The 17,205-nt window shown below is 45.8% G+C and overlaps 3 protein-coding genes across 3 annotated transcripts; 2 read left to right on the forward strand and 1 right to left on the reverse strand.

Moving 5' to 3' along the window:
- The first annotated feature begins 304 nt into the window (after positions 1 to 304).
- On the forward strand, positions 305 to 4,043 carry LOC119353038 (chromatin-remodeling complex subunit ies6-like). Its single transcript, XM_037619615.1, has 3 exons — positions 305 to 690; positions 1,370 to 1,437; positions 3,668 to 4,043. Exons 1-3 carry the CDS (start codon positions 516 to 518, stop codon positions 3,797 to 3,799), a joined length of 375 nt encoding a protein of 124 aa, XP_037475512.1. The 5' UTR covers positions 305 to 515; the 3' UTR covers positions 3,800 to 4,043.
- A 2,733-nt stretch (positions 4,044 to 6,776) lies between these two features.
- LOC119358803 (zingipain-2-like) lies at positions 6,777 to 8,156 on the forward strand. The gene is made up of 2 exons (XM_037625217.1): positions 6,777 to 7,216; positions 7,321 to 8,156. The coding sequence occupies exons 1-2, from the start codon at positions 6,787 to 6,789 to the stop codon at positions 7,914 to 7,916; spliced, it is 1,026 nt and encodes a 341-aa protein (XP_037481114.1). The 5' UTR covers positions 6,777 to 6,786; the 3' UTR covers positions 7,917 to 8,156.
- A 1,626-nt stretch (positions 8,157 to 9,782) lies between these two features.
- On the reverse strand, positions 9,783 to 13,458 carry LOC119353039. Its single transcript, XM_037619616.1, has 2 exons — positions 12,119 to 13,458; positions 9,783 to 10,135 (listed from the first exon to the last, which is right to left on the reverse strand). Exon 1 carries the CDS (start codon positions 13,265 to 13,267, stop codon positions 12,143 to 12,145), a length of 1,125 nt encoding a protein of 374 aa, XP_037475513.1. The 5' UTR covers positions 13,268 to 13,458; the 3' UTR covers positions 9,783 to 10,135; positions 12,119 to 12,142.
- Positions 13,459 to 17,205: the final 3,747 nt, after the last annotated feature.

Genomic DNA, 17,205 nt, shown 5'->3' on the forward strand with positions numbered 1-17,205 from the left:
GAATCTTGGATAGACGAGTCACGGAGAGAGGCAACCCGAAGTACCTGACAAGAAAGTTGAGCACAAGGCATCCCAGTGATTGCACCACGCTCGCGGCGGTGACCCCATCACATCTGATGAGAGAGGCAGAACTCGCAGCGGTGACTCGTCGCGGTGTAGTCACCTTTGCCGCGCCATCACCGCTGCTCTGACGCACGGCAGCCATGCCACGTGGCACCCGCGGAGGAAGAAGGATCCCAGCCGTCGGATGCGGCAGGAACGCTGGATCGACCGGACAGCCGGGGAAGGCCATTACTCGCGTGACGTGTACCACGCGGCCACTCTCTCAGCCCCTCCTCCCCCGACCGCCGCCGCCACCGCCTCGTGAGTTCCCGAACCGTCTCGCCGCCTACCCCCGCCGGCCGCCGGTGGCTGAAGCAGGCGCTGCCCGGTAGGCCACACCGCCTCCAACCCTAAGCGCGCACCAGCGGAATCGCCGCGACTCCGAGCCGCTCGAAGCGGGAGGGAGGGGGACCATGGAGTCGGAGGTAGTGAGGGCGGAGATGCTGCTGGCGCCGACGATGGCGTTCAAGAAGGTGCAGACGGCCGACAAGTACCCCAAGGGCCAGTCCCGCGGCCGCCAGTGGAAGCACCTCCGCCACCTCCTCCAGGCCGCCGACGCCACCTCGCTGCCCCCGGACCGCCCCAACTGTGAGCGCCTCGATCTCCTTCCTGCTGCTAGTTGCCCAATTATTGCAGATTTCGTCTGTAAATCAAGTGCTTTGTAGGTTTTAGGCCTTCCTGTGCTCGTTGAGGTGTTTTAAGACTATTCGATGATCCACTCTAGGCCTAGAAACTTGTGGTGATTAGAGATTGAAAATTGGAGCTGCATGCTGGATTTTTTCCAAGAGCCCACCAATGCTGGGAGCTTGCACATTGTGCTGTATTTTGGTGCTAACAAATAGCAGCAGTTGAATTGCTTCTTCTCATGTTACATAATACAAACTCACAATTCACTTTAGAGCCTTAGATGCAAATACTTCCTCCTGAAACATCATTGTTTTCTCAATTTATAGGCAGTGTTTTTAGTAGAATAAAAGTTGGTTCCAAACTCGTGCTTGATAGAATGCCATGTTAATAGACCAATAGATTGCTGACTTTGTGTCTAAATTCATAGCTTCTGAAGTATTAGCTTCCACTGCTAAGGCGATTAGACAGCTTTTACATGAACCTGTATCTCTCAGTTACGAGTACAAAGCTGGATAACATTCTAGATTTATTTTTGACATTAGCGAAACAAGTTATTTGTGTGTTCAGGTAGTATGCACATGTAGTATTTAGAGAAAATTGTTGTGGCGAATATAATGTTCACAGTATGTTCTTTATGCAGATTTAAATATTCAGTCACCCCCATCCGTTTATCCACCAAAGAGATATTGTGACGTTACAGGCTTTGAGGTAAGTCACCGCAATAGACTCCAACTGTTGATTTACATATCCTGCAATGCTTCTAAATGATAAGGTTTGGAATTTGAATACATTTAGGTCTGAAGTAGATCATAATGCTGTGCCCTGTGTTTACCACAATTTTGTTTATCATGCTAAACTGCATGTTTACATGCAGTGTTAATTGGTTGCTAACTCTCTCAGTGAGATGAAATTTTGTGCTGTGCTTAACAAGGCCTATAAATTTGAAGGAATAAGCTGATACTTTGAGTTTAGTTATTCTCCCAGTAGCTGGCTCATAGGAAAACTCAGTAAGTAGCTTATGAGCAGCTAGATCTAAGACATAGCAGTACCGGTAGAGATCAACAAAAAATAGTTCCATGTTAGAGACCGTGGCCATAATGTTATCTTTTATGTCTTATAATTACTCTCCATAAACATTTTGTTTGGAGTTCTTCACTGTCCTCACTTATCTGCTTTGTATGAACCAACACAAGCCTTTTTTAAAAGCAACTCGGATGTATTATTGACAAGGTAGGTTTGTGTGTGCAACCTATTATTTGACGCTGTATGATCAGGTTTTGTGTAGGTTGAAATCAAATAAACTCTGGCCAGTTAAATTTGTGATTATCTGAAAGTTGATTGTGTTTGGTAACTTCTAACTAGTAACTACTACAAAAAAGTACCGCTAAATAATGTGAGAATTGTATGGATGACCCACTGAAAGCTCTAATTCAGCATTGTTCTAATTGCTTTACTCTACTCCCCCCCTTTTTTTGGCAAGAGTTCACTCCATTTTTCAGAATTATTGACTGTATACTTTTTGCAATGTTCCTCAGATTTGGTTTTATGCTGTCTAATTAAATTTTGCATATGGATATTCATCTGTGTGGATGTTAATGTAATTCGAGGCTAATACAATATTGTTGCAACCTTTTAAGGAGAAAAAAAAACAGGGTCGTAGTTATTTTTATCTTTGAATTGTACTGTTAATATGAGTGCTTTTTGATTCAACTTGTTGGCATAGCAGAAACCCAGCAGGACTGTGTTGGAACAGAATCCAGATTGAGCTGCTAAAATTGTGACTTATTTTGGAAAAAATGTTGTGAACAGATTTCACTATCAACCTAAATTTAGATGTTTTTGGTAGCTTTCATACTGCCACTTATGTAGGGGTGTTCAATTGCTGTTTACACAGGTTGACCAACCTGTGGACCAACAAACTTACTAGCACTTATGTATCACAGTTTTGGAAAATTACAAAATTAGCAATCTGTTGACGATTTAGCACAGTTTGTAAAAGTCCGGTGTGGACACCCCTAAACATATGTAATTAAAGTCTGTGCTGTTCTAACAGATCCCTATATGAATGAAGCAGGAGTCTTCATGAACGAAATACACTACTATAGTTGGTAAATATTTTTATAATACAGTATTAATAACATAGTCCCCATAAAACATGAACTTAAGTGTATACGCATATTATAGAACTTAAGAGTTGAAAACTTGATTAGTGTTTTGGGTGAGTTTACTAATGTTTTAGAACAGGCAGGTGAACTAAAATCAATACTTCTCAGTTGTAATGTTCTTTTCACAGTTTGTATCTCTCTCGCGGCCTCTGCGAACAACATGTTTAGTTAATTTCAACTTGGTACCGCCATGTACAGTATTACCAAGGGTCATAAACTTCACTGCACGTCTGCAGCTGTTGGTAATGCATGAACAATTTGAACATCACCCTACTGACATCTGTACTAATAGTTCACATTTTCACCCACATACGCATCGCCGTAATAAATGAATGAACCCTAATGATATGACAATCGTATTGGTCGAACTCAAGGCTTGGAGGCAGGGCAACTGACCCAAATGAAGCAGCACCCAACACTGGCCATCTGTCCTAAGCCTGGATTTTGCTGACTGCTGAGGACTGTAGTCCAGATGATGCAGTGTGTTGGCGAGAGATAGAAGAAATTACATAGAACACCACACAAACATCTGTGTTGCCGCCAAGAACCTACTTGTATCTCATCAACCAGTCCAAGTATGTTCCATGTTGTGCTGTATCGTGCATGACCTGTTTGTTGCTACGTACATGCCGTCACTGGTTACATAGTTTCAGTAGCACTAGCTGATGCATATATCTGATACAGAGCATTTTTGGTTGCCCATTAGGTGCCGTCCCTTGTTACATCTGTTAGGGAGTACTTTTTACAAGTCTGACCTTTTTACCTTTGTGCAGGCACCATACATGGATCCGAGGACGAAGCTGCGCTACGCTGACCCAGAGGTCTTCAGGCAGATCAGAATGCTTCCCGAAGAATACGTCCAGAGGTACCTGGCTGTGAGGAACGCAGCGGTTGTACTACGATAACAAGATCCCCGCCTTACCGTGCCTGTTCTTACTAGCCAATGCCCCGCTCTTTGATCTGAATAGGCATCATCCTTTTCCTCCTGATCGCGTCGCTAGCTCACTAGGCTACTGAACCCTTGTGCAATTGAGAGAGATATTTTGCTTCTGTGTACTGTCATCGACGTGCCTTTTGTGCCACTCTGCCCTGTTGTTGTTCCCGTTGCTGGTGTGCTGAGAGTTGATGGTTAAATGCAGTATGTTGTTAGTCCGGGAATCGGCTGTCGTTTCTGAATGAGCGCGGATACTGGCACTTGGGCGATATTGGGGGAAAAGGCACCCGCGTAGTTATTTATTTATTTCTGCGAATAGGCCAACAAGTACCTGAAAACGGACTGAAGGAAGGAATTGCCATAATCCGCATTCGTATTCAAATGATCTCAGAATAAATCATTTACAGTCATACCAGCATTTTCATGAGTTGGTTGTGCATATTTTCTTACTTTTAATGCATTGGCATAGGCACGAAGTAACACCACCTTGACGTTTTTTACACTAAAGTTGTCATCTGAAAGAAACAAATAATTAAATAAAATTAAACTTGCCATCTAAACAGAAAATTGCCGTGCTTCACAACTAAATTTGCCATCCAAATTGAAACTTGCATAAAAAAGTCAAGGCGGAATTGCTTCGTGCCACACTTGTAGCACTTATCAGGGTGCTGCGTTTTTTCCATTCTCCTGCAAAATGTGAGTCAAGCATGCAACCCAGGCCACATACATAAAACCTCCTTTTACCGATTCAGGTATGTACCAGTACAACATCCATCACACAATGCCTTTAAAATCTATGCACTTTGTAGATAGCGGGGGCAAAACCCTTTTTTGTAAAATCTATGCACTTGTGGTCCTACTCCATAAGTATGTCTCTTTATTGTCCAACTTCTATTTTCGTATCTCAGCACTTAAGTCAAATAGTGATCCCATCTGCGCATACATGACACATATTCTCTCTCCTCCCAACAATGACACGGTCACAATAGCTCTCATCTCTCCCTCACTAAATTCATGTCCTTTTATTTCTGCTTTCATAATTTCAATCATTCATATCTTTTAAGCTACAAAATTATTTCGGAAACTTTTTATATTTTGAATTCCTAGCGATGAGACCTTTTGAACAAGACCAATCTTCAACGCATTTAAACTAATCACAATTTTACCGTTTCAATCAAATTTATGTTGACTGAACTATGTTAAAAATCTGTGTTTTGAAATAAATGAAATGATTTTTGAATTGCATGAAATCTAGTTTTGAAACGAGTAAAATTGTTTTTTAAATGATAGTTCTTTTGAAATAAGTGAAATAACGTTTCTAAAATGAGTGAAATTAATTATTTGAAATGAGTGGATTTTTTTTTCATACACATGACAGATATTCCGGTGTGAAATACGTGAAACCTTTTATTTCAAAGTTTTGAAACTAGTTATTTGATACAAGTGATATAAGTGTTTTGAAATGAATAAACTCACTTTTCCAAAATATGCTTTTTTACTGAGTGAAATCTGTATTTTGAAACGATTGAAACTTGTTTTCTTAATTGTGTGAAATTATTTTCTCAAAAATGAGTGAAATCGGTTATTTCAAATATGTGGAACTATTATTTTTCAAATATACGAATCATGTGTTTTTGAAATACGTGAACTCAGCAAAATATGTGTTCTAAAATAAGTGAAATCAGTTTATTTAAACTATGTGAACCAAGTGTTTTTGTAATGAGTGAAGCCTTTTTTTAACACATGTTAGTGAAATACTTTTTTGGAAGAAGTGAAGTGCATTTTTTCTGAATTAAGTGAAATAGGTTTTTCGAATTGGTGAAACCAATTTTATGAAATAACTGAAAATCATTGTTTGAATGAGTGAAATATAATTTTAAAATGAGCAAAATCTGTTTTATGAAGCTAGCAAATTTGTTTTTTCATTTGAGTGAAACCGGTTCTTCACATAACTGAAATGAGTTATTCAAAACGAGTGAAATCAAATGAGTGAAGTTAGTTTGTAAGTTCCATATTCCAGTTTGTGAAAATGTTTGAAAGCGTAGGTATCACTTATGTGAAATAGTGAAACCTTTTAGTGTTTTATGAAAATGATTTCAAAGATAATTGAAATATATGTAAAAATGTAGTTCAAATATATCCAAAATTGATCTTGTTCTGAAGGTCTGCACACCATGAATTCAAATATATAAAAAGTTTCAACAATGAACTTTTGGTTCAAAAGGTATGAATCGTTAAAAATTTGAGAATGAAAATAAGAAATGCATGTTCAGTGTATGTGGTGAGAGAATACATGCATGCACTGTTCTCTCCACTCCCTCCCTCTTCTCTGTAAAAGCGGACACTGTCCGATACAAATACAGGTATAGCTCTATTTAATCTGTTGTATTTGCACATGAAAAGAAATTGTATAAAACCTGCACGAATCTTGATGAGACTGGCGAACGAACGGTGGATTGCGCATGCACCGGTACATACCGGCACCGGTAAATTTACTAATTCGCCAAACTGTATGCGTGTGAGTGCGAGTGAACAAGCAGCAAGCAAAGAGAAAGTGCACGCCGATTCGGCCAATTTCTTCCAGGCAGCTGCGACCAGCTCCGTGCGTGTGCGACGGTATATGCATGCGTGCGTGTTGCGGCACCATCTGGGAAGCCAGAAAAATCTCCCAAGTAGCAGAAGATGACGACGACCAAGAATATGTGAGTGGCGACGACTGACGAGAGCAACCACCGTCGAGAAGAAGAAGAAGGATACGGAGAGACGACATCCATCCATGGTCTCCCTCCCAGTCAATACGTTCGTTCCACTAGGCGGATCCGTTGAACCTGCTCGCCATTGGCGCCGGCACCGCGCGCGCGTATAAATACAAGCGGAGGCGGCATGGTTGCTAGTTGCTACGTACGTACCTGCTTAGCTCGCTCGCCAACCATCGCAAGCAAAGTAGCTAGCTAGCTAATGGCGCCTATCCACGGCAAGCAAACGCTGCTGGCGCTGGTGCTCGCGCTCGCGTTTGTCAGCGTCGTGGCGGCGCGAGGGGAAGCGCTGGCCGCCGCCCGGCACGAGCGGTGGATGGCCAGGTACGGGCGCGTGTACGCGGACGCCGCCGAGAAGCTGCGCCGGCGGGAGGTGTTCGCGGCCAACGCGCGCCACATCGACGCCGTCAACCGGGCGGGCAACCGGACCTACACGCTCGGGCTCAACCAGTTCTCCGACCTCACCAACGAGGAGTTCGCGGAGACGCACCTCGGGTACCGTCACCAGCCCGGCGGGCTCACGCCGGCGGCCGTGGTGAACGTGTCCATGGCTCAGCTGCAGTCCACGCCGAACAGCGTGGACTGGAGGGCCCGGGGCGCCGTCACCCCAGTCAAGTACCAAGGTCACTGCGGTAAGAAGAATCTGCACCTCCCGAATGCATAGCATAGCATATACCACAGGACAAAGCTGGCAAATGAATAAGGGAATGTTCACACGTCGTTTGCGTGCGTGCAGGGAGCTGCTGGGCGTTCGCGGCGGTGGCGGCGACGGAGGGGCTGGTGCAGATCGCCACCGGCAACCTCATCTCCATGTCAGAGCAGCAGGTGCTCGACTGCACGGGCGGCGCCAACAGCTGCAAGAGTGGCTTCGTCAACGCAGCCCTAACCTACATCACCGCCAGCGGCGGCCTGCAGACGGAGGCAGCCTACACGTACAACGCCAAGCAGGGCGCGTGCCGCAGCGGCGGCCTCAGCCCAAACCCGGCCGCCTCCGTCGGCGTCCACCGGTCCGTGACACTGCACGGCGACGAGGGCGCGTTGCAGGTGCTCGTGGCCAGCCAGCCGGTGGCCGTGGCCGTGGAGGCCGACGCTGACTTCCACCACTACAGGAGCGGCGTGTACGTGGGCAGCCCGTCGTGCGGGCGGAACCTGCACCACGCCGTCACGGTGGTGGGCTACGGGACGGAGGCTGGCGGGCAGGAGTACTGGGTGGTGAAGAACCAATGGGGGGCTGGGTGGGGCGAGGGGGGCTACATGCGCCTCACGCGCGGGAGCGGCAACAACTGCGGCATTGCCACCTTCGCCCGCTACCCCACCATGGACAGCTCTTAAAAACCAGTACAACTACATCAGTCCATGCATGATGCATCGTCGAGTACTATGGTTTATCAACTAAGATTGACGTATAGTACCATACGTACGACTGCAGTACACGACGTATATATGAATTTGTTTTTCAAATAAAGCATGGATCTTCGTAGAAAGTACAGTAGAAACGATCCATTTGCCCATGTAATAGCAGCATAAGATTGTAATCTTGTGTATATGAAAATGAACACTAGTACCTCATCAGTCCATGGCTCCATGCAGCATCGAGTATGGTTTATCAGCTAGCTAGCTACAGAACGATGCAGCTGCAGTACAATGCATACGTATATATGGATCTTGGATAATGAACATTTAAAGCATGGAATGATGCGTTTGCCTATAATATATAGTATAAACTTGGAAGCTTGTATATGAAAATAAGTTTTTTCCAATTCAATGGAACCGTTGTTCTGAATGTTCTTCTCATGCCTCGCCTTTTCCATCTTTTCCATGCCCGTTCTTCTTCCTCTCGCAATCCGACACAAATGACAAATCTGGATCAAGCAGTCGTCGGAGGGAAGGAAGAAGCAACCGCCACTCACCGGAGAAGCTATCCCATTATCTAGCCGCCCCACTGATGTATCTTAGGGGTGTTAGGGGTGCAAGTTGGCCGGAAAAAAAAATGATGCATGGCCGAGGTCAGACGAATGGCTGGGGGGGAGGGGCCACGTTGGTGGGAGAGCGGAGCGGCGAGGGAGCGCCGCGAGCGGTGGAGGCCGGTTTACGTGGGGCGGTCGAGGGGAAGAAGAGAACAGAGGTTGAAGAAGCTGATCCGACCATCCATCTTGCATCCGACGGCTTAAAACAATTGACTGACCCAAAATATTTTTTCAGGCGGCTATCATCGAGCCAATCCCATCTTGATCATATATACCCGTCTCCTATTACTTCATTATTACGGGGCCCATTTTTTCACCAAAAACAGTAGGACATGCTACCTTGAAACATTATATCAAAAGAACCGACCAAAATGTCCACAAGAAAAAACAAAGATACCTGCATCTGATCAATCAGTTCAAGTATGCCCATGTTGATGTACTGTGTACGACCTGTTCGTTGCTACATACATGCCGTCCATGGTTACAGAGTTTCAGCGGTACCAGCTGATGCAGTATCTGACACAGAGCGTTCTGGTTGTCCATTAGGTGCTACTTATATCCTGCGCTGCTGTTTGGTAGTATTCCTTTCGTGGAGCGGCCACACCTGAAAACGTACCGAAGGAAGGAATGGCCATAATCCGCATCCGTATCCAAATGATCCCACAATAATTCATTCACGGATGTACTCCCTCTGTAAACTAATATAAGAGTGTTCAGATCACTAAAATAGTAATCTAAACGCTTTTATATTAGTTTACGAAGAGTGAAATCCAAGCCATGCCACTTGTTCGACTCCGTCCACGAGTGGTGGGCAAGCACGTGCACCGTGGGCACCGGCGACTGAAAAGTGAAAGCATCAATTACAATGCTGGTTTCGTGGGTTATCTCAAACGAGCGTAACGCAAGGTTGTTTCGGTATAAGAGCGCACCTTCACAAATCCTACTCAACACCATCATCGATGAGACAAACCTTTGGGTCAAGGCCGGGGCGAAGAAATTAGGGTCTTTTTTATTGCGAGAATAATTGTTATGCCGATTCTTGGCTGTGTGTTGTAACAAACTCTTTCTCCTCCTTATTTGATATATGAGGCAAAGCTTTTGCCTCCGTTTCAAAAAATAATAATAAAATCCAAGCCATGCTCACATCCTATGGTATCCAGAAACCACATCAATTTCTCATCGTTATATGGTCAGCTAAGATAAATGAATGAGATCTCAAGCTTACGGAATGAAGTATAAAAACACAACATCAAACACATATAAAGATGAAATAATCCAAGATAACACACCAGACATATTATAGTTACCACACTGTTAATCTTGATCCTTGGAGGCAAACCAAAACCATCCCTATGGTAAAAGTTTAAAAAGAACCACAAGTTTAGCATGACTCAAAGTTTTCAACTGAAGCATGATACTTCGTTGTATCGCACCAAGGCTCGGCTATATGCAAGAACTCCGCTTCGGCTTCACAATAGGGCGACGTCTACATCGACTACAGTTCACAGCAGACTGCGGAGACAAGCACCTTGCCAAGTTATTTCCCAAATATAAGCTCATGTAAATTTTATTAGAATCAGGTTCCTGCAATAGCAACAGAAGTACGCGTAAGTTCTAATAATATATATGAATCACATATAATATTTTCTCATAGCAGACAGCATTTAAGCAGAAAAAATATGACAAGTAAAAATATTCAGCGGCTACCTTGTTTACTGTAACACAAAAAATTCTGGCACTCGCAACAAACGATGAACCACAACATATGAATTTACTAGAGAGAAGGTATGAATACATGAATTTTACTAGAGAGAAGACATGTACTAGCAAGTATTAGAAACAACAGACATAGCTTTGACATCGAGGGTAAATGACTGCCAATGCAGGTTACATATTTTTACTGGATTTGTTAATTCTCATCTAGATGAGAACTAAGAAAGTCTCACATAACTCCTACACTATTTGATTAACCAAACAAAAAAATAAACAAAAAAAATTCCCACAAATCTCCGGGTAAAATCCAACAGTGTAGGAGTTAGATGAGGCATAGTTAGTTCTCATCTACTCCCTCTGTTCATAAATATAAGACGTTTTGGTAGTTCAAATTGAAATGCCAAAACGTCTTACATTTAGGAACAGAGTGAGTAGATGAGAGGTAGACACATCCATATTTTATTTCAGAAGAGCATGCAACAATCAGTCATTTTGTGGACCTTCAACAACCATTATGGTAGTCTGCATTCGACTCCACTAACGTATGTTTTAACATATGCATCATCAGCAACAACACAGTTTCTTATACCTGGGTCATGTTTGACATTACCAACCTGATATGCTAGCAATACAGAATTATGATTTGTTATTGGATGAATGTAGAATAGCTAATTTCACATAATAACTTTATTTGTTTATTTTCCTCAAATACACATGACAAACTCTGGCAAAGTCACATTTATAAAGAACTTTGGCTGTGGCATGTCTGGCCCCTTTAAAGCAGCACAAACTGAGCATTTTCTTGATATCACAGCACTCAGCAAACAGGATTTCAACTCATAGAATAGCACTCAAACAAAATACCCATGCATTCTAAAGGATGACAGCAATTAAAATTTTATGACAGCTGACATGCAAGTTCTGATGAAATACTTCGACATGAAGGCATGTGAAACAATAGTAATTCTGTGAACTTAATGCTTTTTATTTCACAAGAGCATGAAACAATCAGTCATCCCGTGAACCTTCACCAACCATTAGAGCATGGTAGGCTGCATTGGACTCCACCAACGCATGTTTTAACATACACATTATCAGCAACAGTGCAATTTCTGATACCTGGGTCATGTTTGACATTACCAACCAGATATACTAGCACTACATAATTATGATCTGTTAATGTATGGATGTCGAATAGCTAATTTCAGGTCATAAAGGGTCATGAGTGCAGTGTTTCGGTGCCCAGGCTCATCTGCACCCGGTCAGAAAAAAATCACAAAAGTTTCATAAAAAAAATCAATTTTTTTTGCATGGTAGAAAATTTAGCGCGCGAGGTCCGCTCCAATTTTCAAATCATTTGGGCATCTGAGAAGCTCTTGGCAAAAAAGACAAATCGGGTCAGAACAGCGCATGAACAGTAAACTTTTTTACAGACCCCAAATTTGTCTTTTTTGCCGAGGGCTACTCAGATGTCCAAATGATTTGAAAATTGGAGCGGACCTCATGCATCAAATTATCTACCAAGCAAATTTTCTTGGAATTTTTCTAGTATTTGTTTTGATTTTTTTCGTCAGCGGTTTATTTTCCTCAAATACAAATGACAAGCTCTGGCAATGTCACATTGATAAGGAACTTTGGCTGTGGCAAGGTTTGGCACCTTTAAAGCAGCAAACTGAGGATATCCCCGACATCACAGCAACTCAGCAAACAGGATTTCAATTCATAGAGTAACACTTAAACATACTACATGCTATCTAAAGGATGAAAACAATTAAAATTTATGACAGCTGAGAGTATATGTCATGCAAGTTGTGATCAAACAATTGTCAGCAAGAGAGCCAAGAGCAAGCATACCTTGGTGCATGATTCCATTGAACCTCAGTAGTCGCAGAACAAGCTTGGAAGCACCCACACCTGCGGCCTCCCGAAACCAACCCCTGGTTCACCTGGATACTGTGCAGGGAAGCATTTACAGGTCCCATCGACTAGAGAATACTCGCTCCACCCCCCACTCCATGGCAATGATCCATACACACAGTCGGCACGGATCCCTGGAACATCTGGACCAAGGCACGCGACAAAATCGTCGTAGCCAATAAACAGCGTCCGCCCGCCGAGGCTCGTTATCATCACCCACTTCCCCACATTGAAGTCCCACCGGAAAATCTTGTATTCCGGATCGATGCGCCCCACCTTGCAGATAAGCAGGGGCTCGCCACCGCACTCCCCCAGCAATGATCCGCCTACGGTCTCCTTCAGAGTCTCTTCAAGATCCTCGTCGAATTCGCCTCCAAGCATCCACAGCTCCATGGTGTTGTCCTTGGGGAGCGAAGCCATCACGAGCCCGCAGGAGGGGAGGAGCCCGTAGAGGGCGCCGTTGACAATGCGCCAGTCCTGGATCTCAAAGTCGCCGCCGTAGGACGCGACGGCCCAGTGGGCGTACCAGAGGCTGCAGTACTGGATCTCGGTGCGGCCCTTCGCCGGGGCGAAGACGTAGCCGCCGCTGAGGATGACGCGGCTGTACTCCAGCGGGGGCCTGGGGAAGCGGGCCTGCGCGCCGGAGAGGAGGTCGGTGACGAGGATCTCGCCGGTGGCGCCGTCGACGGCGGCGACGCGGGCGCCGTCGGAGGTGAGGACGCCGCCGGTCCTGGCGAAGGGGAGGCGGGCGCGGAAGCGGAGGAGGCGGCGGTCGGGGACGTGGAAGAGGGCGAGCGAGAAGGCGGCGCAGCCGGGCTCGAGGACCTTGAAGAGGGACAGCGAGGGGTCGGCGGTGTGGGGCACGAGGAGGTGCGGCGGCTGGTTCGCGAGCAGGGCCCGGCAGTTGGGCAGCGCGGCGCGGTAGGCGCGGCAGCCGGCGCGCAGGGCGAAGAAGTCGTGCAGGCTCGTCAGGTGCTTCGCGATGTCCGGGACCAGCTCCGCGGGGATGTACGGCCCGCCGGCATCTCCGTCGCTGTCGACGGGGGCGTTGGCGGGCAGATCTGGGCCGCCGTCGTTCGCAGCCATCCTCCTCCCTCCCTTCCTCCCTCGCCGCGACCAGCACAAGCTAATTTTATCGGAGTCGAACGAAGTCGCGAGATTTATGGTGGCAACGGCCGGCGGAGGAGGCGGCGGAGCCCGGCGGCGACGGCGCAAAAAGAGGGGAAACTGTCAAACCCTTCACCCACGTCGGCGCTGATGTGAGAGGGGAGAATTTCAGGTGCTCCCGAGCCTCCCGTGTTACCATGATACATGGATTTGTGGTCCGTCAGATCGGAGATCAACGGTTAGTGTTGATGAAGCCTCTAGGCCTGCGCAAAATTACGAGACTCTTCGAGGGGTTTTCTGCAAGTTTGAGCCAGCTCTTCCTATGACCATCGGATCTTTGATCCAACGGACGACGAGGTCCTGTATCATCGTAGCACGGGAGGTGCGGGAGCACCTGGAAATCTCAAAATTATGTGGGAGGATTGTGCAATTTGTGTATGACATTTTCTGAAATTCTTTTATATCTTTTTGAGAAAGGGGTTAAAATCCACCCATTGATCGTGTCGTTTACGCCAATGACGTAGGAAGTTGTTGGATCTGCTTTAGTCATGCGACATAGAGTGCACGCATCGGTGGCTTCGCCCACCGCCCAACCACCCACACACGTGTCTCATCAACCATCCGCACACACTTATCTGTGTCTCATCAACCATCCGCACACACTTATCTGTGTCTCATCAACCATCCGCACACACTGATCCTCTCTGTATCCATCATCATCCTTATCCTCCGGTAAGCATTTGTCTTTCCCAAATGAACCTCACCCTCAGGCTTGCTCCCTTTCTTTCCATCCTCCTCCCGGAAGCTTCGAAGGCTGTCGACCCCTCTCTCCTCTCCTCTTTTTACCAAATAAGTTGTAAGACATGGGTAGAGGTAGCACTGCTGCAAAGAGCGGTAGGTTCGCAACATCGTTCATATTGAATTGGGCGACCACAACGTCGTTCGTGTTAGTAATGAGCGACTGCAACGCCGTCTGTGTTGCAATGGACGACCACAATGCTATTTGTGTTGCAATGAGCGACTACGAAGTGAATGGGCGACCACAGTGTCGCCTATGTTGCAATGGGTGACCCAATGTCGTTCATGTTGCAATGGGCAACCGCAACATCATCTGTGTTGCGATGGTGGCAGTGGAATGCACATGGGGACAGAGCCGATAGCCAGCAACACGAACGATCCTTTCCGAAGATCAATGCGTTGATGGTAGCGTCGACCATGGGAAACATTAACAAACAACCACTGATCACACCGAGCGATTTGCCGACTAGAGCGGTCGCCGCGTGTCCCTCGCGGGGCCCACACATCGCTTCCCCCATGTACCTTATCCCCAACATCGAGCACAACCACCCGTCGACCCTTTGTTTTTCCTCTTCGCCCAACCTATTTTCTCCTTGGATCTCGTCCCCTACCTATTCTTTTCTCTTACTACTCTGGCAGCTCGCGCTCGCGCATACCCCACAACCATCCAGCATCGGCAAGCAGATGTTGCAATGCAGCGCATGACTGCAAGCCTACCTTAGATAGACGATATTGCTTTGAGGGGCAATTGCCATGTTGCGAGGTTGCCATCACACGTCGGTGTTGCAGAAGCAGCGCGACATGGCAAAAGATCTTTCTAGGACATGACCAAGGAGAAGCGCTCGTTGGTGCTGTGACCTGACAGTCAATGCTGCAAGACAACGGTTGCATCCAACATTGCAACTGGCTTTCTCGATGAAGTTGCAAGCGCAACCGCCGGGGGAGGGGGAGGGGCAACATGGTCGGTGCAGCGAAAAGGGCTCGAGGGTTGTAAGATTGCTGGGGCTTCAAGCACATCACTGGGTTGCAACATCGCTGGTGCCTTAGGCACATCACGGGGTTGCGACATAGTATGTGGTTCATGCACATCGATGCGTGTCTCATGCAATGATGATGACCGCAACATGGGAAATGTTGCAATGGCAACCACAAGGTTGTCCATATTGTGATGGGCGGCCACAACATCGTTCGTGTTGTGCTGGTGGTAGCCTGACCCAACCACTACGTGGGGTCAGATCCAGTGACTCGTAACCCGATTCATGTTTGGCAAAGATCAACTGGCCGATGCATTGTGCTGGCCTTTTAGATGGATCCAAGATTCCTCTTATGTAATAAACTAAAACATTTGGCATGTGCTTTGCCTTATTGGCTCGTATGTTACTTGTGCATCACTTGCTAAAAAACCTCCACCGTGAATTAGCTCCAACAATATTTTTGATTCAGTACAGTCAACTGCTAGACGAAGAAGACCAACAATCGACCGACATTACCCAATCATCTCAAAGTGGATGAAAGTTCAACAACCATGTAGCTCTCCCACAATCGTCGATGATGAAGAAGCTCCCTCCTGCTCTCTCCCACTTGGCCAAACAGAGCTTGTCACACGTTTCTACACGACTCGATATGGCTACTTTTTTGTGTTTGTGTGTGTGTGTGGGGGGGGTGGCTCTTTTCTCAGCAATGCCACCGTTGTTGCAAGACGATGCGAGGATGCTACAAGTCCTGGGTGCACCATTCATAGTTGTGTTGCGAGGGATCTCTCGGCTGCAACATGGAAGATGTTGCGATGGTTGGAACATTGGCGACGATTGCAACATGGAATATATTGCAATGGCGAGAACCTTGGTGACAATTGCAACGAGGAAGATGTAGCGACTACAACATGAAGGATGTTATGATGGATGGAACCTTGGCAACGACTTCAATGTAGGCCATGTTGCAGAAGTTTGCAACATACGTCGTGGTCGGCACAACTCTGTCTAGACAGAGGCCAGCATCAGAGAGTATTTTTTGTGGCTGCAACATTGGCCACTTTGCAACAATAGAAAACGCCTTGGACATGGCGCAACATCGCTCATGTTGAAACCCTCAAGCACAATACAAGCCATGTTGCAAATGGTTGGGGTAGAACTAAGTGACGGATGAGGCAGAGATCAGACAACGCACACACTATTCAACGACTATGGAGGCGACCGATCCAATTCGTGCTTCATTTGGCGACGCATAGTGTTGTCCATAGTATTTATTCCTCACAACCATAACCACTTTAATGAGATCTCCCCTCTTGGCATCCCCATTGAAGCTAGCAAGCCTGTCTTACAACCCCAACCATTTGGCGAGGTCTCGTGCACCGACTAAGCTGTCGTCATCGCTCTTGTGCCGTTGGAGGCTCTATCTCGCGCTAGCCTGACACTGAAGGAAATATGCCCTAGAGGCAATAATAAAGTTATTATTTATTTCCTTATATCATGATAAATGTTTATTATTCATGCTAGAATTGTATTAACCGAAAACATAATACTTGTGTGAATACATAAACAAACAAAGTGTCACTAGTATGCCTCTACTTGACTAGCTCGTTGATCAAAGATGGTTATGTTTCCTAATCATTGACATGAATTGTCATTTGATTAACGGGATCACATCATTAGGAGAATGATGTGATTGACTTGACCCATTCCGTTAGCTTAGCACTCGATCGTTTAGTATTCTACTATTGCTTTCTTCATGACTTATACATGTTCCTTTGACTATGAGATTATGCAACTCCCGTTTACCGGAGGAACACTTTGTGTGCTACCAAACGTCACAACGTAACTGGGTGATTATAAAGGTGCTCTACAGGTGTCTCCGAAGGTACTTGTTGGGTTGGCGTATTTCGAGATTAGGATTTTTCATTCCGATTGTCGGAGAGGTATCTCTGGGCCCACTCGGTAATGCACATCACTATAAGCCTTGCAAGCATTGCAATAATGAGTTAGTTGCGGGATGATGTATTACATAACAAGTAAAGAGACTTGCCAGTAACGAGATTGAACTAGGTATGAAGATACCGACGATCGAATCTCGGGCAAGTAACATACCGATGACAAAGGGAACAATGTATGTTGTTATGCGGT

This window comes from Triticum dicoccoides, chromosome 2A (genome assembly GCF_002162155.2).
Source record: "Triticum dicoccoides isolate Atlit2015 ecotype Zavitan chromosome 2A, WEW_v2.0, whole genome shotgun sequence".
Classification (NCBI taxonomy): Eukaryota; Viridiplantae; Streptophyta; class Magnoliopsida; order Poales; family Poaceae; genus Triticum; species Triticum dicoccoides.